At 34.7% G+C, this 23,241-nt stretch overlaps 1 protein-coding gene and 1 long non-coding RNA gene across 2 annotated transcripts; both read left to right on the forward strand.

Moving 5' to 3' along the window:
• Positions 1 to 15,711: 15,711 nt before the first annotated feature.
• LOC133670508 (uncharacterized) lies at positions 15,712 to 16,723 on the forward strand. Its single transcript, XR_009834102.1, has 2 exons — positions 15,712 to 16,093; positions 16,286 to 16,723. It is a non-coding gene; the product is annotated as an uncharacterized LOC133670508 (long non-coding RNA).
• Positions 16,724 to 19,126: 2,403 nt separating this feature from the next.
• On the forward strand, positions 19,127 to 22,903 carry LOC133670937 (putative disease resistance RPP13-like protein 1). Its single transcript, XM_062091536.1, has 2 exons — positions 19,127 to 19,634; positions 20,417 to 22,903. The coding sequence occupies exons 1-2, from the start codon at positions 19,311 to 19,313 to the stop codon at positions 22,886 to 22,888; spliced, it is 2,796 nt and encodes a 931-aa protein (XP_061947520.1). The 5' UTR covers positions 19,127 to 19,310; the 3' UTR covers positions 22,889 to 22,903.
• The last annotated feature ends 338 nt before the right edge of the window (positions 22,904 to 23,241 follow it).

Here is a 23,241-nt window from a genome sequence, read left to right on the forward strand (position 1 = left end):
GTGATGGTTGGAATTTGGGCTGGCAGAGTGCCTTGTTGTATGCTTATTTTTTAACAAAAAATAAGTGTGAATGATAGGTCATTTGCCCCTTTAAAAGAAAAAAATAAAAAAGCTTAGGTGCCTATGCTCAGGGCTTGAAGGCTTACGTGCCTAGGCTATTTTTTGACAATTTTTTATATGTTTTTTTTATATTTAGGTTAGATATAGATTTATGAAAAAAAATAAATTTATTCAACCCGGTTGAGTGCATGACCTAGATCACAAGTTTGATGGATTAAGTCATAACATCTAGGCTATTATTATTATTATTATTATTATTATTATTATTATTATTATTATTAATCTATTTTTTGTCCTTTGATTTTCAAAAAATAAAATTTCACCCTTTGTTATAGATAATCTATTTTTTTTATTTAACTTGAAACTAAAAACATGCAATTTTACCATTTGTTATTTATTATCTACTTTTGCTATCTCAGTCTTACGTGTCTGCCTTGTTTTTTTTAAAAAAATATTTCATACAAAAAAAAATCCCCATGCGCTTTATCGTCGTATAAATCTATTAATAAAAAATAATCTCCGAGATATAAAATTTATTGAATCTGATGACTTGCATGACTTGCGTCGTGAATGTGGTTTGTTGATTGGAGTTCACTTTAGTTTTTTTTTTTAAAAAAAACTGAGTATTGTTTTTACTAATTTTTTCCTTTAACATTTAGTTAACTGGAGATTGAGCTTTTCTGTTTTTTTTCCAAGACTATCTTTGCGAGTTTCGCATGTTAACCCAGGTTTACCTAGGAAGATCCAATGTATTTTTATCTCAATATTAGATAAAAACATTCTTTAATATGCAGCTGATTTTAAATTCATGGTTAAAATATTTTTTTAGAATAAACGTTAGCAACGCCTGTATATTGTTTTTGCATTTGAAAAAAATTATGCTTTGACCCGTGACGTAATGCGAGTCAATGGGCTAGTAAAACCTAAAATGTGTGGCTGAATCATTGTAACCCCACTAACAAAAGCATTGTTTATTGAAACAATGCTTCTCTCTCTCTCTCTCTCTCTCTCTCTACTTTTTTTTAGTTTTTTTCAATGTCACCCTCCAACAATTTTTTTCTTATTTATTTTTTTTAATTTTATTCTTCAAAATTAAGTTAATTGGGAATTGAATTTTGTATTTTTTTTTCAATTTAATCAATATGGAATCTTATGGGTTTAATTTGTTTTTTTCTCAATTTCAATCTTCAACATTAGATCAAGTGGAATTGGGTTTCAAAAGTTTTTTTAATTTATTTTCTATGGACTTATCATAGTCTCATGACCTAAGTCACGAGTTTGACAAATTAACTTGAGTTGGCTCAAGTTGTTTTTATCTTCTTTTTTTTCAATTTCATCCTTCAATATTGAGTTGGTTGAGAATTATACTATGTATTTTTTTATATGTTTTCTATGGGGTTATCTTAGTCTTATAACATGCGTCACAAGTTTTGCAGGTTAACCCAAGTTGACTAGGGTAGTTTTTTTTGTCATTTTTTAATTAGATTTTTTATAATTTTATCTTTCAACATAATGTTGATTTAGAATGGAGCTTTATAATTTATTTCAACTTGCGTTTTATGAGGCTAACACGTTCTTATGACCCAAAACATGAATTTGGCATGTTAACTCACTAAGTTGATCTAATATGTTGTAATCTCGATATCAAAAGAAATATGTATTTATAATATGTCATTGTTTTAATATCAAAACAAAAATATCGTCTGATATGCATTGGATTCTTAGTTTATGATTAGTTTCTTTTACTAGAAAACACTTAGCAACACCTGTATATATATTCTTTTATCTTTAAAAAGAATATTTGATCTAACCTGTAGAGTAACATGGGATAATGTTTTAGCAAAAAACTAAAGGGTGTGGGGGGAAATATTATTCCCCCACAACCATAAACAATGTGGATTACAAGAGTAATCCATTATGTTTTTTTTTTTTTTTTGTGTTTTGGTCCCTTTGAATACTAAGGTTATTGATTTTTTTTATTTAATTCTTAGATTATATGTTTATTGGGATTTAGGATTGATAATTTATTTTAATTTATATTTTATATAGTTTTCGTGATATTAGAAAAATATCTCGGTATCGAGGTTGAACTCAATTTTGCAAAATGTTGATTGAATTCTTCATTTTTCTAAAGATTGAGAGTCAAAGGACTAGAATTGAAGAATAGAAAAACATTGAGGCCTAGAAGGAAGAAATGAATAAGCCAAACATAGAAATCAAAGAAAGAAAAAAGAGAGAGAGAAAAAAGGAAAAAAAGAATGAGTTGTTGGAGTCACACTGGAGCTCCTATTATAACACCACCTTATAGAGAAGAGGTCGCCTCGTCGACTGCAACAGAATCAATAAAGCCACCAATCAAAGCACGGAGAAAGGCACACACATCACCCAAAGGTGTCAGGCTTTCCTCATACCCTAACACATGTGAAACATGCAACGTGAACTCTCCCATCCTTCTTTCAATTTAGTCCATCGATGTAACATTCCTATTTTCAAGATTTAAAAAACAATCATACTACCAAAATTTATGGGTAATGTTTTTTGCCAACTTGTTTAAGATTTATCAAAATTTCGGTAAAGTCTCCCTTATACCGAAAGGGTCCCAAGTTAAAAAAAAATAAAACCATAAGTAGGTCCCGAAATAGTACAATTGATAAGCAACAAGGTAAGGATGATCAAATAGAGAATGAAGGAAGCTCAAGACAGACAGAAAAGTTATTCGGACAATCAAAGGAGACCTCTGAAGTTCCAAACATGGGACAGGGTATTCTTAGAGGTGGCATCGTGGAAGGGCATCATTCGATTTGGAATGAGAGGGAAACTCGCCCTAAGACATATTGGCCCCTTTGAAATTGTAGAAAGGATCGGACTGGTTGCTTATCGACTGTAACTACTATGTATTTGGATAAAATTCACAATATGTTTCATGTATCCTTATTACAAAAGGCAGAGGTGGACCCTTCATGAGTACTACCTCCAGTTCCTATTGAAATAAGGGAGGATTTAACTCTAGAAACTAAGCCAGTCAAAATCATGGATCAGAGCGAAAAGGTGTTTAGAAATAAAAGAGCTTTATTGGTGAGAGTATTGTGGAGGAATTTGCAGATAGAAGAAGAGATGTGGGAGAGGGAATCCGAGATTAAAGAGAAATACCCCCATCTATTCTCCAAAACATGTATGTCACATCAATTTTGAGGATGAAATTCTCATTAGGAGGGGAGAATGTGAAACTCGAGAATAAAACTTTACAAAAAAAAGAGAAGAAAATTAGAAATATATATATATATATATATTCATTCGGGGGAGGGGAAATTAAAATCAATTTAAAATGGTTAGGAAGGATTCTTTCTATAAAAAAAGAAATAGGAATAAGAATAGGAAAAGAGTGACCAAATTGTAAAAGAGAGGAAATAAAAGGGGCTAAAGTAGAATTAAAAGAAAATGGGACTATAAATATCTTTTTTTCTCCTTCCCATGGCTGGACATAAGAAGAAAAAGGGAAGGAAAAATTTTAGATTTTTCCCTCATCAAACCTAAGAGAAAACACCTAAACTAGTATACCTACACAAGCCTTAAAGTTACTAGGTGGGGAAAACACATTTGGGCAAAGGATTAACAAGAAGAAAAGTGAATAAGTTATTAAGAAAAAAAAAGGGGAGGGTTGGCTGCATGTGAAGAAAAAGGAGCTAAGAAATTTTAACCAAACCAGAAATTTAACTTAAATTTCCCCCAGGTATGTAGTTCTAAACTAATTGGGAAAACTAATTTAAACTCAATTAAGAATTGTGCACTAATTTGAAGTTTTTTAAAAATAGGATTCCTAAGTAAAAATTGGGGAAAATACAGAAATGATTGGAATTAAATGGATTAGAATAGCATACGTTGCCTAAAAAGATGAAACTATGTAGAGAAAATTAAGACAAGACCAATGGCCAATGGAGTATGAGTGGCCGACTATGGTGGGTTAGAGAGGGAGAGGAGAAATTCTGATTTTTTTCCTTGTAGCTTCATAAGAACATTAAAACATATTGTTATGGTATGAACAATGATGAAATGCGTGTATAAAAAGAGGAAAGGGACCATTAGTTCTTTTAGGCCATGTTCAGCCAAGAGCCAAGTGAAGGAGGGAAGAAGAATTCTGGTGTGTTATGTATTTTTATGCATCAATCAATTATAGTAGAAAGCTCGCTAATAGGGAAAAGTGTAGAAAATTTGATAATATAAGACTTCGCGAGTTTGATACGTGTTGCATAAAGCAAAAACAAAATTATTAACCATGTGTATAGCTCATAATTTCGGCATGGGAAGAATCATGAGATGTAGGAAAACATAGAAAATAAATATTATGGAAGAAAAAGAGAAGTGAGGTTGGCAGAAAACTCACTTAGGAATCGTTGACAAAATCTGGATAGATTCGTCACTCCTGTTCTAGGGGATATTCGGCCTCAAAACAACAAAATTTGAGAAAATATATTCATAGAAATTATAGCCTGATATTTTACCTTTCCAATGAATCTGACCTCGCCCGATGTGGAGCTCTAGAGCTCCAGATATAAGTACATTTATTAAGAAAGGTCGCCCCTGTTGGCAGATTCGATGAGAATTGAGAAAATGAGAAATTTTAGCCGTGATAGGGGCAGAAACTAGTTTCCTTTCCACCAAAATTTTTATAACATCGAATCTTGACACCGGAAGGGGATAAACCATATTTGAAAAGAAAGTTGATAATGTGCGTAATGATTTAAAACAATGAAACATAAAGAGTAAATGTTGTTGTTGTTGCCTTGCTATTTGCAAAATGAAAATTGGAGATAAACTAATGTGGTGTATTTGTGAATTCAGGAGGAATCGCAGGGGGAGTACAAGAACAACAAGAGAACATAAATCGAGCATCGGTGGTAGGTAGGTGTTTCACACCTATACTCTCCTTGCGAATGAAGTTAAAGAAAGGAAAGATATGATGAAACAAACTTGGATTGAAATATGATTTTGGTCGTGGACTTATGGACTTTGATTTCGAATAACGAACTATAATGAGCAATCCAAAACAACCGCCTCTGAACTTGATTAGTTGATCCCGAATATGAGCGACTAATGATGTTAGCAAGATTTGTTAACATCGGCATGATAAAGGTTGTTAAAAACGTTTTTTTGACATGACACGGAATATACAATATAAACTCGAATTGTAAACTCGAATCATAAAATCACAAGTAAAAAATTTTAACTAAAAATCGTAAAATCACAAGTAAAAAATTAAGGATATGAAAAATGCATTCCCAACTATTACACAGTTTTCTTTTTGCTAGCAATAATCCTGAAAATTAAAGATACTCTTTTTCTAGCCATAAACCCTGAAATATCTTTTGTAATCAACCTAACCAAATGATTTCCATGGCCAATTATACAACAGAGTTGCTATGCCATTCTCCTTTGCAAGCATCACAAAGCCCCACCAAACTTTCACAAGCAAACGTGTATTATTCACAGTGAGTTAAGCAATCTGTTTCAAACAAGTTAGGTTTCTAAAAAGAAGCAAATACATTATCCATAAGTGTGCAAAACAAAGCAATTAATAATCACACAACAACCAAATAAATGTCCTTAGTTCCTATAACATGCATGTCTACGCAAATAAGCAGTAGTGGCGATATACATTAGTGCTAACATCGTTTCAGATTCACACACAAGCAAGCAGCAGTGCAAAAAAAAAAGTTCAATTAATTAATAAAAGAAAGCTTCTTTAGCCATAGAAATCACAACCAAAATAATTGAGATTATCATGGAATTTTGCGGTAAACAACTAATGCACAAGCATGATGTTGTTTTTCCTTTTCAAATAAGTTTGTGTTTTCTTAATAGCTTATATTTGTTCCTTCAATATCTGGAGCATTAAAATAATTGAATAGAATCATAATACAATTGCTGATGGGAAGCAAGTCCTATGCTACGAGGCACATACACACCCTATGAGTATTTTGATAGGAATGCATTCTCTTAATGCTAGGAAAAGCAGAGAATCGCATAGCTGTGATGGTTCCGCAGTTAAATTCAAAAGGTGAAGTCTAAAAAATTTATGATGCCCACTTTGATGATGGAACTAATTAGAGATAGATGCATTTGGGAAGGTAGAAGGCCCACCCATATCCTGACAACAACATAGTGCAATTATAAAAAGAAATTCATTACTAGATGACATTGTTCAGCTCCTAAATAGAAACAGAATATAATTAATTTCCCATAACTTTCCTAGTACATCTTTGATCTGCTTCCTATCCTAGAAGTAAATCACCATGATATATGCACACAGTAGGATCAAGACGAAATACATTGATGCTAAAATCACTGAGGGTTAGTTTAATATCTAGAAAGAAAAGAAAAAACCCAGAAACCATTACTAATAGTAAATCCATAATCACCATAATATTGACAGAGATTCAACTGACTTGCTTTTTGTTTTTTTATTTTTTTTTAATGAAATATAGTTTGATGATCTTGATCTTTTTCTGGTAATTTTTAGGTACAGGCCAAAAGGTAAAGCAAATTCCAATTATTTTGATAGGTACTCTTATCAGTTCAGTTACTAATTTCTTTCTCATGCAAGAACACATAACATGACAAAATGAACCACTATTAAATAAAACACATAACATGAATAAAACACAGAACACAAAACAACAAGGAAATAATTCTCATGCAACAACAACATCCTTATAAATTCTTATCTTCTTCTCGCCAAGAACGTTATGGTGAGTGGAGAGTCAAAACGTGTAAAATCAAAGGCGCTGCTGGTGAGTAAAGAGTGGAGAGTGCAACCGATTTCTCACTTCTCAGTCTAATTTCTTGATCTACTTGGCCTCTGGTGATTTTGGGGTTCTTGTAGATTTGGATGGGGGAAAAGGGTGAAGCAGAAAAGGGGAATGGAGACGATGACAGGGGAAAGGGTAAAGCAAAAAGGGCAGTTCACATTGTTTTTCATTTCAGCAGAAATCGTGAATTCGGACCGGTTTTTATGTTTTTTATGGGTTGACCCAATTTTATGCGAGTTTAATCGATTTTATCAGTTTTCAAGTTTTAAACCTGATTTTACACGTTTTATGCCTTTTGACTCGTAAAATTGGCGATTTTACGAGTCAAAACTCGTTTTTAACAACCATGGGCATGATCTCGATGGAAAAGTAATGAATGTTCAACTTGATTAACTATTCAAGATAAGAATAGTTAATGATATCGATAGACAATGTCGGTATCGACAAACCCATGATATTTGATTAGCTTCCCCTAATGATGTCAAGAGACCTTGACATCGGCATTACCGGAAAAATCTCCAAGGTGAGGCAGAAAAGAATTGATTGACTATTTTGGGTTGGAAATAGTTAATGGCACCAACCGGTAAGTTGGTGTCAGCATTACCAAGGATTTGATTAATCGGTCTGGATAAGAGTGACTAATGACACTAATAGAAATTATTAATGTCGGCAGTAATCTCCCTAAATTTAGGATAAGGTAGTAAGATGGGTGTACCTGGTGAAGAATGATGGATAATAATGAAAAGAAATGAATATGCGAGCCATTATGCTTATGACTAGTAATGATTGTGGTTGCGATGATATATGAATATCTTATGACTGTAAAATGAGCATAAAATGTGTACATGATAAATTGTCGATAACTTGGGACCCTCTCGGTATAGAGGAGACCCTGCCAAAATTTCAGTAAATCATAAATAAGTCGGAAAAAAACATTTACCCATAAATTTTGATAGTATGATTGTTTTTTTTAATCCCGGAAAATGAAACGTTACAATTGATTTTTAAAATCTCTTCGAATATGTCCGATATTTGTTTTCAAATTTGTCACTTTTTTGTTGTTTTTTCAGTTTAGTCATTTGATTTTTGAAACCTTTTTGATTCAGTCCTAAAGTTTTTGATTGATTTTTATCTAGGTTTGTAATGTCCCTTAATTTCAGATAAGGTAAAAATATAGTATTAGTGCTTAAAATCAATTAGTACTCTACCAAAATTACAATCGAAATTTCAGCAAAGTTCCCTAATATCTAGGACATCCATGTACACGTCCAAAACAATTTCTTAATTCGCGGTCCAACCATCCCGAATCATTTCTTTTACCACAACACGACAACCACTTTGTTGTTTTCATCATCAACTTATCACAATCAATCATCTGGATTGTTATGGGGGGCGCGACGTCGTCTAACGACGACGGAGGCTCTCTGTCGTGCCTCTTGATGAAGGCTGTTGTGTGTTGGGAAGGTTTTCTGGATTTAATCATAAAATTATGATTAAGGTTCAGGAGTCGCCACCTAGTATTATGATCATTAGGAACCTATGGTCTGCGAGAGTTTGAGTAAGGGACTGGTTGTGCAAGGGGAAGACACATCACCCCCAGTGCACCCTACCTAAGGTAAGCTGCATTGTTGTTTGATTGTTTTTTTCTAAGTTGGGTTTCTATTCGTTGGTCTTTTCTAAGGCTCAAGACAAATCTCTCTTCATAAGAAAGACTCTACCTTATGGGTTAAATCCTAACCGTTCTAAAGTCTGAATTTTAACATCGCATTTATTTACACCTTGTATCTTTAATACCTGAGGGTGTACTTTATCGTGTAATTTTACACCATACAAATATTAAAGTTTACATTTGGATCCTAAAAAAAAGATTAGAAAAATATTTTTGACATGTTGGCCAGATCCTAATGGATAATCATGAACCGGTTACGATATCCATTTTTTAAAACATGTAAAAGATGCAATTTTTGTTTTTTTTTTTGTGTGAAAAATATGCTTGGAAAAATTTTAGGATTTGGCTGTATGCAATAAAATATTTTTTTTTCTTTTTGAAAATGTTTTGAATTATTTTTTTATTTTTTTTGAAATATTTTGGAGAAAACCATGTATTTTAATACCGGACTTGTATTTTATAGTGTAAATATACAACCCGATATTATATAAAAGTGATAGAAAAATATGCGAGAAAAATCATAAATTTTTTTTCAAAAGATTTTTGAAATTTTTTGGATTTTTTTTTTAAAAAGGGAGTTGGGCCAGATCAGCCCAACCATTTGAGCTAGGCCAAAACTGGCCCAGCCCAAAAGCATGTTAATTATTCTGCCGTTGCATGCAGAAATGGATTCTGCATGCAGCGATCTCGACGAAGAAGAAGGAGGCAATGCAGGGAGGAGAACCACCTGAGGTGGTGAGGGTCTTTGGTTGTGCTGGGGATGTCTGGCCGGTGGCTCAGGAGGCTTCGGCTGAGGTGACAGTGGCCGGAGTCGGCTGTGAGAGAAAGAAGAAAAGGTTGCAGAGGAGAGAGAAAAGCTGGAAGGAGAAGAAAGAGAGGGTCACGGTGGCTGCTCTGCCACTAATGAGGAGCTAGGTTGATGGAAATTATGGTGGTAAAGCCAATTGTGGAGATAAAGGTTGGCGCTGATGTTGCTGCTGCCGGTGTTGGAGAAGGAAGAAAACGAAAATGGAGGTGCTGATGAGCTACTGCCACTATAGAGAAAAAGGGAGAAGCATCAGTGGAGAGGGAGAAGCGTGGTGGAGAGGATGGTTGTCCAGCCGGCGGTGATAGTGGTGGCGGTGACTGAAGGCACGACTGAGAAGGAGAAAGGAGAGAAAGAGAGAGGCGGTAGAAAAAGAAGAAAAACAAGGGAGGTGGCTGGTTTTTTCTCTGATTTTGGACCCGATTTTCTCCTCTCTCAGGTCACCAATGGAGCCTCTATTTATAGGCGGTGGAAGAGGGTAATCTCGTCTACACCAGGGTAAAATTTCAGCCCTTGATTCTGTTGGGAAGGATCCCATCCGTTGGCTCAAAGTAGGCATGGTGCACTGTCAAATCTGCAGAAAAAGTTGCATAAGTTGGCATGTTTAGGCCGACACCTGCGCCGATTAATTGTCATTCACACTAAACTATTGACATGGAGATATAGAGGAACTACAGAGGATCATTTTCGTGCATGTTTGGTTAAATTTGGTAGACGTTATGTGCATTAAATGCACTTATAAAGTAGGTAATCTGAGAAGTTATTTCAGAGATTTAAAGAAGAAGATGAACAATACCAAAGTTCTGATTTTGGCCAAAGTTCATTTCAGCCCTCCATTTTTAAATCGCTTTCAATTGAACCTTTAATTGACCCTAAACATTTGCAATTAAGCCCCTGATGAACTTCAATTGGAGCCCCGAAGTTACGCGCCTATTGCGATATGGTCCTTGGTCTCAGATTTCTTCAATTTAGCTCCAAATTGACCCCAAAACTTCAATTTTCTTGCAATTTGGCCCCTAATTTCAATCAATTAACTTGGTAAAAATTAAATTTGGTCTCTTAAAATTCCAATCTTCTCAATTAAGCCCAAATTAGGCTCCCAAACTTAATTTTTCACCAATTAAGCCCCAAATAAAATTAATTTGACCCATTTAAAGTATAATTAAGTCCTTGCACTTAATTAAATCCTTCAATTGGACCCAAATTAATTCTTAAACATAATTAAAATTTAATTTGGCCCATGATTAAATCAAATTCGCCTATTAAAAATTTAATTATGTCATTGGACTTAATTTTTATGCAAATTCATCCAATAATCATTTAATTTGACCTTGAGTTCGCATTTTTTTTCTCCATTCTTGGGCATAATGGGGTACAATTAGGCCTTGAATTTCCTCCAAAAATTACAACTTGATTTCCCGGCCTGCTTTCTCCATGTTGCCAGCCTTTATTTTATTTATTTTATTCTTATTTTGAAAAAAATAAATTTTTGAGGAATAACCCAGAATTAGGTTATGACAGTTGCCCCCCTCTTTACAATGCTTATGATAGAAAGTCTCTGAAGAGACTTTAGGTAGTAGGCGTTGTAAAGAAGAATGAAAGATGATGGACTCATCATATTGAGAAATGATGAATCCTTTTGAGGGCTAAAAAGCACACTCAGAATAAAAACTGGAAGATTTTTCTTTTGCAAATTCAGAGATTTTGAAGTGGTCGAATTATCATGGGTGACCTACCCACAGAAAATGAAATTTTTTTTTGAGATGGTCTTATTGTAATGGGTGACCTACCAATGGAAAATGAAAAAAGTTTTTTGAGATGGTCTTATTGTAATGAGCGACCTACCCGGGTAAAAAATACAAAGATTTTTCGGAGATTTTTTCAAAATGGTGAAAAATACAGAGATTTTTCAAAGTGGTCTTGTTGTAATGGGTGACCTGCCTAGGTTTTTCAAAGTGATGAAAAATACGAAGATTTTTCAAAGTGGTCTTGTTGTAATGGGTGACCTGCCTAGGTTTTTCAAAGTGATGAAAAATACGAAGATTTTTCAAAGTGGTCTTGTTGTAATGGGTGACCTGCCTAGGTTTTTCAAAGTGATGAAAAATACGAAGATTTTTCAAAGTGGTCTTATTATAATGGGCGACCTGCCCAGGTGAAAAACACCAAGATTTTTCAAAGAGGTGAAAAATATGAGGATTTTTCAAAGTGGTGAGAAATGCGAAGATTTCTCAAAATGGTTTTATTGTAATGGGCAGCCGGCCGTAATGGCAGATGAAAAGATTTTTCAATGAGGTCTGATTGTATTGGGTGACCTACCCATCTAAAAAATGAAACGTCTTGAAAGGACAACATGATAGGGCTTGAAGGTGCACTATTCAAGAGGTGGAAGCTCAAATGAGCGTTCGAAAAGAGAAAGGACTCAAAGGGGAACGAGGGCTAAAAAGCGCACTTGATAAGAGGTAGGGTTAGAAAACGCACTACCTGAGAGGTGAGGGCTCAAAAATGCACTACCCATGAGATGAGGGCTCGAAGGTGCACTAAAAAGAGGTAAGGTTAGGAAACGTACTACCTAAGATGGTCGAGGGCTCTAAAGCGCACTCAAAAAGAGGCAGGGTTAGAAAACACATTACCCAAGGTGATTAAGGGCTCGAAGGCGCACTAAAAAGAAGTAAGGTTAGGAAATGCACTACCTAAGATGGTCGAGGGTTCTAAGGCGCACTCAAAAAGAGGCAGGGTTAGAAAACACATTACCCAAGGTGATCGAGGGCTCTAAGGCGCACTCGAAAGGAGGCAGGGTTAGAAAGCGCACTACCCATAGGGCTCGAAGGCGCACTGAAAAAGAGGTAAGGTTAGAAAATGCATTACCCATGAGGTGAGAGCTCGAAGGCGCACTCGAAGGGAGGTATGGTTAGAAAACACACTACCTGAGGTGATCGAGGGCTCTAAGGTGCACTCGAAAAGAGATAGATAGGGCTAGAAAGCACACTATCTAAATGATGAGGGCTCAACAGTCCGCTCAAAAAGAGGTGACGATGAGACACCGATCTGTCAGGGATGAAAGTTATGCATCATGATTAATATGCATGTATACTTACCTGAGAAATATAGGTCCCCTTTTCTTCATGGAGTTTTTCTTTTCTCAAAAGTTTGAGTCTCTGATAGTAAGCTTTGATGGCTCTTCTGCTCTTGCTTACTCGAGTCATATCTTGTGATCTTGACCTCTAAGAGGGTACAATTTTAGCATACTTTTTTACCTACAAACCTTCAGCTTCGCCCAACATTTTCTATTTTCTTAGAAGGAGAATTATGGAGTCAGCCCTATGTGTTTTGGTGGATTGCCACCCAGTTTGATCATGTCTCCGAGTGTTCAATTTGGGTTTTCCTTGGGGATGAGGCTATGTGGAAGAAGATTTGGTTATTTACAAGGAGTTGTTTTCATGAAGAATTTTTGGAATTTCAAAGCTATTCTGAAAAATCATTTTGATGATTGTTCAAAACAAACTTATTCTGAAAAATTCAAGCGATTCTCATGGATAGGTTTGCATGAGTGTTGAAAAATTTTGTTTTGCTTTAGGTGAAAATGTTATGTTGGTCAAAGCGGTTCAAACTTCAATTTGAGGGTTTCAAAGAACCAGTTTTCAAAGCATTCATTTTGCTTGCATGAATAATGACTTGTTTCGCATGGAAAAGCAAAGCCTGCCAATCTAAATTGCTTGCCTTTGATCAGAAAGGGCTTGATTGGGCATGTAACGTAGGCTTTGGCTCTTGGCTATGAAGAAAAAGGATATTTATAGGCTCAAAAGGTGTTTAATGGACTTTAAGACTAAGGATCACTAGTGTTTATATCCCAAACTCTTTTTTTTTCCCCGTGAATTTCTGGACCTTGGAATTGATTTGCAAAATGGTCCACGGTGCCCCCCAAAGTTGGGCCTTTTCTCCTTTTGGTTTTGAGCATCATTATATTAGTGATTTTTATGGCACGCTCAAATATTTTTGGAACTCTTTCATGCCCCCCAGCTTTGTTTGGGCACTTTTGATCATTGAGGATTTTCTTTCATGCCCCCCAGCTTTGTTTGGGTACTTTTATATAATGTTGAGGACTTTTTCATGCCCCCTAGGGTTGTTTGGGCACTTTTAGTCATTAAGGATGTTTTTGCACTTGCCCCCCAGTGTACGGTGTGATCCTAGCCAAGGTTATTTTTCAAGAAAAATGCATTAGGCTCAAAAAGGGACTTCAAGGGATTTTTTTAGAATTTGTGAAAGGATTATCAAAGATGGCCTTTCTTCATTTCAAATGCATGCATTCAAAATTGGCAAGCTTTGCTTTCTCATATGCGAATATGCAAAATGGTTTCTCATTATTCATGCAATCAAAACTCAGCTTTGAAGTTATCTCATGGTGTTCGAGTTGTCTTTCAGGTTTTTTTATAGGTGTTAGGATATCACTTGAATTTTCAGAACTTGTTTATCAGAACAAACACTAATTTGATTTTTGTTTTTGTATTAAAACTTTGATTTCCCAAAAATCCTTGTGAAAACATGGGGTCATGCTCGTTTTTTTTTTGGAGAAAAAAAAGAGAAAACACCAAAGAATTCTTGGTGCAGTGGTTTTGTGAGTAAAATGTGTGTTCAGTATGTTATTTGCATGAAGGCACATCATGAACACAGGAAAACATATGATTTTATTAACAGGAAATGCTCATTTGACAGAAAAAGTTTTGTGGCATTATGAGCTAAATTGCCAACAAGACTAAAACAGGTTGAAACAAACATGATCAAACAAAAGGAAATAATTGGGTAGGCTCCATTTTCCCATTCTATAGTAGAACTTTGTCCCCTATTGTCGAGAGTGCCCACTACCTTCTTCATACCCTACTCCTGCCATCAGTGCTTTGAGGTTTCCGGAGCATTCCACCTCCAGTGCATTCACCGATCCAGTACCTGAAGCATGATTGGGTAGAGGGTTCGAACTCACATTAGGAGTTCCTTCGAAGGTTATCCATCCAACTTTAATCAAATGCATGAGCCTCTTCTTGAAGGCACTACAAGTATGAATGCTGTGTCTCATGGCGCCAGCATGGTACTCACAAGTGAGATCTGGCCTATACCAATTAGGGTAAGGTGGCTGCAGAGGTGTTAGGGGTTCTGGAGCTATTTGCCTGATGCTTAGTAGTTTTTGGTACATCTCATTTAAGGGTAGCGGTAATGGAGGTAGTTGTTCTTGGGCTCTTTGGTGTTTGATTTGAGGCTCAAGTTTTCTGGCAGGAAAAGAAAAGTTGAGATTGATGTTAGCGATTTGGGGTGAAAATGATGGAGTGTGGTATTTTTGGAATGGTTTCTTCCTACCCTCAACATAGTCAACCTCTTTCTTTTTACCTTCGAAGCCCCTTTTCTCCATAGGTACATAGATTCTACCACTTTTTACTCCTTGCTCTATGCGCTCAGCTACTGCCACAACGTCAGTAAATTGTTAGGCCGAACTACCCATCACATGCTCGGAGTATGGGTCTTTAAGCGTGTTGGCAAATAGAGTGACCATCTCTTTGTCCAAAAGTGGGGGATGCACCTGAGCAGCTAGATCTCTCCATCTTTGAGCATATTCCCTTATGCTTTTCTTATCCTTTTTTTCTAGATTGGACAAACTGGTTATATCAGGAGCAATGTCCATATTGTACTTGTATTGCTTGACAAAAGCATCCACCAAGTATTTCTATTTTTGGATGCAAATTCATCCAATAATCATTTAATTTGACCTTGAGTTTCCATTTTTTTTCCTATATTCTTGGGTATAATGGGGTACAATTAGGCCTTGAATTTTCTTAAAAAATTGCAGCTTGATTCCCCGGCCTGTTTTCTCCACGTTGTCAGCCTTTATTTTTTTTTTTATCTTATTTTGAAAAAAATAAATTTTTGGGGAATAACCCAGAATTGGGTTATGACATGGATAATCCAAAACAATATCATATAAAGCTATAAAGATATTATACCTAACAATACATATTTAAAGTGCTTTTACTAATTAAGTGCATACATTCAAAACTGAATTATTTAGGATACATATCATCAAATAATAAGTTAGATTACATACAAATCAAATTACTTCACCTAACCAATCTAAATAAATGTACAAAGTACAAGGATGTGATGAACCTGGAATCAAACAATAAATGTTAAAATTGGGATATGAGTTTTCTAGCTTTTAGAACCTATATTCCAACATCTTTTTATCTGCGAATATTATAAAAATCTTCATAACCTCACTCTCAATACTAAAACAGACTTTAATTAGTCTAAAACTCAAAATCATATTAAAACAAAACAAACTTTTTGAATTGCGATCTAATCTTTGAGCATGATTAAATAATAAAACCATCTTCATTGAATTCTTCTATTTAAGATGAGCACGGTCATTGAATTCTTCTCTTTTAAGGTTTTGTACACTTTGTAGACAATAATAGGTTGCACAAGCTATTTGAAATTTACTATAATGTGGAGCTTATACATCTCCAGTCTAAGCTGAACTTGCACAAACTGTTGGATTGCCTAATTTGTTCTTGACATGTTCAATTTTTAGCTTTTAAAATTATCAGTTGTTCGCTAATTGTTTATTAGTTGACACTGATGCATTATAGTTGCATTCAGTCTGTGCTTGAGCTGATAGGCACTCACTCTAAAGACAACACTTCTTTCTGTCCAAGCATTACTCTCTGCTCCTGAACCTATGACCCTCAAGATGCTGTTGTAGGGCAACAGGTCTAGTTCGTTGCCATTCTTTGTCACTGGTTATGTATTAAATACCTCTCTTGGGCTTGGTTTTTTTGCTCATTGAAATGCGATATCTCAGAGGCTATTTTACTTTGGTTATTGCTGCTATTCTTTTCAGTAGATTTTCTTTTTCCAGTTAAATATTTTCACATATCAACTTGGTATCTATGGATATTGCAGTATCTTAGAGACTACCAGACCTTTGTTGGCAGAGCTCGCTACTGGACAGAAACTTTTGCCAGGACCTCATCGCTTGGGGTCGAGGAAAAGGTAAAGATGTTAAGAGTTTGTTTACTTTTCTCTCCAATCCTGCAATCTTCTCTTTAAGGATTTAAATCTAGTGACCAAGCTAGTCAAAATCATGGATTGAAGGGAGAAGATGCTTGGAAATAGAAGAGTTTCTTCAGCGAGAGTATTGTGAAGGAATTTGTAGATAAAAGAATGATGTGGGAGAGGGAATCCGAGATCATGGAGAAATACCTGTTAATAGAAATAGCTGGTGTATTAAACAAATATTATTTTTGTTAGCGTCTATATTAAACAACTGTTAATAACAATAGCGTTTGTTTATTAAACATACCCATTTCAATTTTAAATAACCATTAATAGAAATAACAGTTATATTAAACAACCACCATTAATGTTAGTGTCTGTATTCAACTATCGTTATTCATAAATATATATATAAAAATTAATTAAAATAAAAAAATAAAATAAAATTTAAATTGAAAAAAATCACTTTTAAAAAACAAAAGGAAACCGACTATTCCACCGAGACCCATTATTCAAATCCTGCAAAAGTTAAAAAAGGGACTCATTTCAATTTGGTGAAGAAATGTTTGCTTTAAAATTGAAATGACCGCTATTGTCGTTTTAAATAAATCTGTTATAAAATAATATATTTTTATTTTTAAAAAATTATTTTTGATACAGTATATTAAAATAATTTAAAAATATTAAATTTTAATTTTTTGCTTTAAAACTGAAATAACCCTATTGTCGTTTTAAATAAATATATTTTTAATTTTTAAAAATTATTTTTGATATAGTTAAAATAATTAAAAAATATTAATTTAAAAAAATAAAAAATTTTATTATTATTTTATTATTTTTAAAATACAAAAATAAACAAGATTTAATTCAATAAAAGAGCCATGATGATGGCGGGCAGTTCTACCAGCTGTACATGTCGAATCCTTCTTGCTTGTGGCGGTTACTAAAGTAACACGAAACAATACTAAAGTAAAGGCTTCGATAGGAATAAGAAAAGGAGAGTGGGAAAAAAAAACACTAATTGAGAATGATAGATAGCTACAAATAAATTATTTTTTTCCTTCAAATTAGAATCGTTATTTTCTATACACTATTGTCGCTAAAATTATAAAATCATTTTATAATTTATCATTATTTTCTATACATTATTGTTGCTTTTTTTTCATATATATATATATATATATAATTTTCACTTGAAAGAGAAAAACTATAAAATCCTCAATCTGATTAGCTAAATAAATAAAGTTTGATGCCTTAATCATGCTGATAAAAAAGACTACCACATTGATGTCTTTTTTTTCTTTTTTTTTTCCCTTTAAAATGCTGGATGTTTGTTCTCTTTATGCAATTCATTGGATTCTGCTTTCCACGGCCTTCTCTCTCACACCTTCCGCGAAGATCTACCATGGCTTCTGCTTTCTTCTCCTTTGTTTTTCTCCCATCCTTTTGAGACTCTCGTCCTTCCGCGAAGATCCACCATAGCTCTGGAGTTGAGTGGAGGTCAATTATCTGTGCTGTCATTGAGGTTTTGGTCCCCAGGCTGTCCTCTCCTGAGGTTCGAGGCTTTTTCAAAAGGCACAAGCTCAATCAATGGAAAAGTTCGAGTTCATCTTTAAATTATTCTCCTTTTTTATTTTTTCACAAGTATTTAACCGTTCTATTTGTAATAACATCAGTCTTTTTTATAAGCCAACAATTACACTTTTTAAATTTGCTATTATTATACTAGAAAAAACATATTGTGAACATAAACTCATTATATTATGAATAACATTATAAATATAAAATATTTATATTGTGAACAACACTGTAGTGCCTGTGGAGAGCATTATTTTTTCTATATTTTATTAAAAATTATTGTTGAGTCTGACAAAGTAACCAAATTTAAAAATATTGGATCTGGTTCGCAGCTAGACTCAAGTTGGGTCTGGCACCCAACAGGTTGGCCGAGTTTGTTTAATTCAAATTCTAGGCCTCAAATATAACAATATATTTTGTTATTGTGAATTTTTATTTTATTTCTATGAATTAATTATTTTTTTATTTTTTCTTACAAGTGCATAAAAAATTATCAAGACATGATTTTTTTTTACTGAATTTTTCTTTTCAAATCATGAAGAGTTTTTATTTAAAAAATTGCTTCTAATAAAAAAAAACATGTTTTCTTCAAAATAAAAAACAAATGAATAAGGAGAAGGGGACTTTGACCAAAGAAATATATTTTTTTTCCTCATGAATTTAAATTATTAGAATTCTTAAGAATATTGATTTTAATTACTTTAAGTTTTAATTGAAAAAATCATTTTATTAATAAAAAAACATGTTTAATTAGTCAAAATAGGGGGAAAAAATAGAAGATGAAGATTTTGACAAAAAAAAATTTTTAAAAAAATTTAAATCACTCAAACTCTTTCAAATATTTATTTTAATTTCTATATAATTAAATAAAAAAATAACTATGAAAATGGTCTCGCTGTCTTTGTTATTTCCTCTATTATAAATATTTAATGCATCCATATTATCGTTGACTAACATGACTCTTAATTTTCAATATGCACTTAACATATATTTTCATATGTACTTATCTTTTACTTTTTATTAGAAAATTCAACTTCTTAATTTAATCTTAAAATTATTGTATTAAACACATATATTATCTTTTTATTCTTCAATTAACAAATTTATTAATGCTATAAAACACAACAATAATGCAATATAATATAATTAATATAATTTTCTTGCCTCTTCATTTCCTTTAAAATCTACGTATTCCCTTCATGCAATCCAGTGGCTTATTAGCTTTCTATTACTATCGTTCTCTCTCACAGAATCACACTCTCACCCTTTCGCAAAAATCCACCAAGGCTCCTGCTTTCCACTTCTCTTTTTCTCTCACTTATTCCCACCCTCACCCTTTCTGCAAAAATCCACCATGGCTCTGGAGTCGATCGGAGGATCAATTCTCTCTGCTCTCGTTGAGGTTCTGGTCGACAGGTTGGCCTTTCGTGAGGTTCCGGGCTTCTTCAAAAGCCACGAACTCGATGATGGTCTTCTGGAAAAGCTGAAAGAAACACTGAATACTGTCAACGGACTACTCGACGATGCGGAGGAGAAGCAGATTACAAATCGTGCTGTGAAGAACTGGCTTAATGATGTTAAACATGCTGTGTATGAAGCTGAGGACATATTGGATGAGATTAATTATGAATATCTACGATCCAAGGACATTGATACCCCTCGACCTGATAGCAATTGGGTAAGCATAAGTTCTTGCACCTATAGACCTTTTTTAACTTTCATGTATGCTCTCAAGTCTGTAAACGAGGAAAAAATAATTTTAGGGATGGTTGTTGTCTTTCTGTGAGTTTTAATTAAAGAGTATTCATTGTTATGCATGCAACTAATATCATTGGCTTTTGGTGTCTCTGGCGAAATTATGCTTGCAAATTCTCATTTATTAATTAGTTTTCTAGACATGGGCTTTGGATTTTTAAAATCTGAATTATTTATATAAATTTTGTCAATTGTAATTAAATTATATATTTTTTATAAGAGCATAAATAAATTTTAATTGTTCTGAAAAAATAAGGGATATAAAATTGAATTGTCTTTCAATATTTTTAATGATGAATAATTAGGACTTACGAGATTCAAAACCCATTATTATAAATATTAAATTTCTTAGTATTTATATATATAATAATCACCAAGAATTATGCCCTGATTTTTTGAAATGATATTTTATATATGAAAGCTTCATATCTTTGTTTTAAGTATTAAAAATAAATACTTTACCCTTAATATAATATAATAAGGGCTATGAAAATCACTAATGACATTTAATCACTATCTTTTTAAAACTTGAATTTTTACTGCGTGCATTAAGTTAGCATCAACAATTGTAAATTGTTGAAAAAGATCTGTAGATAGAAAATTATTAATTCTCTAGATGTAAAAATCTTAATGTTTATGTTTTGATATTTAAAAGTTATAATGTTATCCTGAATTCTATCTCATATATTTAGTCCACCTTTGCAGGAAAGGAATCTGATTCCATTTCTAAATCCAGCTAATAGAAGGATGAAAGAGAGGGGAGCAGAGTTACAAAAGATCTTTGAGAAGCTTGAACGTTTACTTAAACTCAAGGGTGATCTGCGCCACATAGAAGGTACTGGTACATGGAGAACATTGTCAGAGAAAACAACTCCACTGGTTAATGAACTTGATGTATATGGAAGGGATGCTGATACGGAAGCCATAATGGAGCACTTGCTGACACAACACAACACAAATGGCTCGAATTTATGTGCGATTCCCATTGTGGGAATGGGCGGGATTGGTAAAACCACTCTTGCTCAGCGTATCTACAACGACGAAAGGGTAAAGCAGTGCTTCGAGCTCAAAGCCTGGGTCTGGGCTTCTCAACAATTTGATGTTGCCAGGATTACTGAGGAAATTATTAAGAAGATCAAAGCAAGTACTTGCCCCACCAAAGAATCAAATGAATCTCTAATGGAGGCAGTGAAAGGGAAGAAACTTCTACTTGTTCTAGATGACGCGTGGAACATCGAGTACAATGAATGGGAAAAATTACTGCGACCTTTGCGGTATATTGAGCCCGGAAGTAAGATTGTCGTCACAACACGGGGTGAAGATGTAGCAAAAGTCACGCAAACTCTCATCCCCTCTCACCGCTTGAATGTAATAAGCGATGAAGATTGCTTGAAGTTGTTTGCAAGGGATGCATTTAGTGGTGTAAATTCTGGAGCAGTCTCACACTTGGAAGCATATGGCAGAGAAATAGTGAGAAAGTGCAAAGGTTTACCGCTGGCAGCGAAAACTCTTGGGGGTCTTTTGCACTCCGTAGGAGATGTCAGGCAATGGGAGAAGATATCCAATAGCAACATGTGGGGTTTGTCGAATGAAAACATCCCTCCAGCTCTAACATTGAGCTATTATTATCTCCCTTCACACCTGAAACGTTGTTTTGCTTATTGTGCAATATTTCCCAAGGGTTATAAAATCCACAAGGATGAAGTAATCACTCCATGGATGGCACAAGGTTTCTTAGTCCAGCGCAGAGGCGATGAGGAGATGGAAGATATAGGTGAAAAATACTTTGATGATCTTGTCTCCAGGTCACTTTTCCAGCAATCAACTGATGATTCTGTTTTCAGCATGCATGACATCATAAGTGATTTAGCTGAATACGCGTCAGGAGAATTTTGCTTTAAAGAATCGGGCTCTAGGTTGGAGGGTGAACATTCATGCTCGCTTCCAGAAAGGACTCGTTATTTATCAATCACTTCATATAGCGGAGGACTTCGTAGTTTTCATGGAGGCCAACATTTGCGCGTCTTCTTTCTGCCTTATTTTTTGGAAGATGATAGAGAGTCACTGGATGACATCTGGCCAAATCTTAAGCGCTTGCGAATGCTATCTTTATTTCATCTAAAAGATATTTCTTCTCAGTTGCTCAATTCCATTGGCAACTTAAAACATTTGCGCCACTTGAACCTTTCTTGCACCGCCATTGAAAGGTTACCTGATAGTGTGTGCACCTTGTACTATTTGCAAAGTTTATGGTTGGAGGGGTGCCGGCATCTCATGGAGTTGCCATCCTACATTTCCAACTTGAAACATTTGCGGACCTTGGACCTTCGCAAGACATCGATTGAAAGGTTACCTGATAGTGTGTGCACCTTGTACTATTTGCAAAGTTTATTGTTGGAGGAGTGCCGACATCTCATGGAGTTGCCATCCAACATTTCCAACTTGAAACATTTACGGCACTTGGAACTTTCTTGCACCGCCATTGAAAGGTTGCCCGAAAGTGTTTGCACCTTGTACTATTTGCAAAGTTTATTGTTAAAGGAGTGCCGACATCTCATGGAGTTGCCATCCAACATCTCCAACTTGGTCAACTTACAACATCTTGACGTTGAAGGGACAAATTTGAAAGAGATGCCACCAAAAATGGGGAAACTCACAAAGCTTCGAATTTTGGAATCTTACATCGTGGGAAAAGATAGCGGGTCTAGCATGAAAGAGCTGGGCAAGCTCTCACATATAAGGAAAACACTTTCTATTCGGAATCTCAGAGATGTTGCAAATGCTCAAGATGCTTTGGATGCCGATTTGAAGGGTAAGAAGAAGATTGAGGAGTTGGGGTTGACGTGGGTTGGCAGTACGGATGACACACCACACGAGAGAGAAGTACTTGAGAGATTAGAGCCTTCTGAAAATGTGAAAGAGGTTGCCATTAATGGTTACGGGGGTACAACGTTTCCAGGCTGGCTTGGAAAGTCTTCTTTCTCAAATATGGTACAGTTGACACTTTCTGGATGTAAGAACTGCACCCTTTTGCCACCAGTGGGGCAGCTGCCTTCTCTAAAACAGCTCCAAATTAATGGATTTGATGAAGTCGTGGCTGTTGGTCCTGAGTTTTATGGAAGTGACTCTTCGATGGAGAATCCATTTAAATCCCTCAAACTATTGTTAGGATACTGACATGCAAACCCGATACTGACATGCAAACCCGACAAGATAAAAGATAAGGGATAAGATAAAATGAAAAATAAGACACAAGGATTTACATGGTTCACCCAATTAGGCTACGTCCACGGGCAAGTATAGAAGGATTTTACTAAGTAATGTAGGAATTACAACCTCTCTCAAGTAATAGGAGAACAACTAAGAATCTCTCTCTATTACTAGGAGAAAACACCTCACTTACTCTCTCACAAATACCTCACAACTTTGTGGGATTACTCTCTTCACTCTCCTCTTCTTCTTCTCTAACTTGGTGTGCAAAATAAGCTTGAAGGCATTGCCTATTTATAGGCAAGAGTGAGGGGACAAAT

The sequence above is a fragment of the Populus nigra genome, chromosome 13, assembly GCF_951802175.1.
Source record: "Populus nigra chromosome 13, ddPopNigr1.1, whole genome shotgun sequence".
Lineage (NCBI taxonomy): Eukaryota > Viridiplantae > Streptophyta > Magnoliopsida > Malpighiales > Salicaceae > Populus > Populus nigra.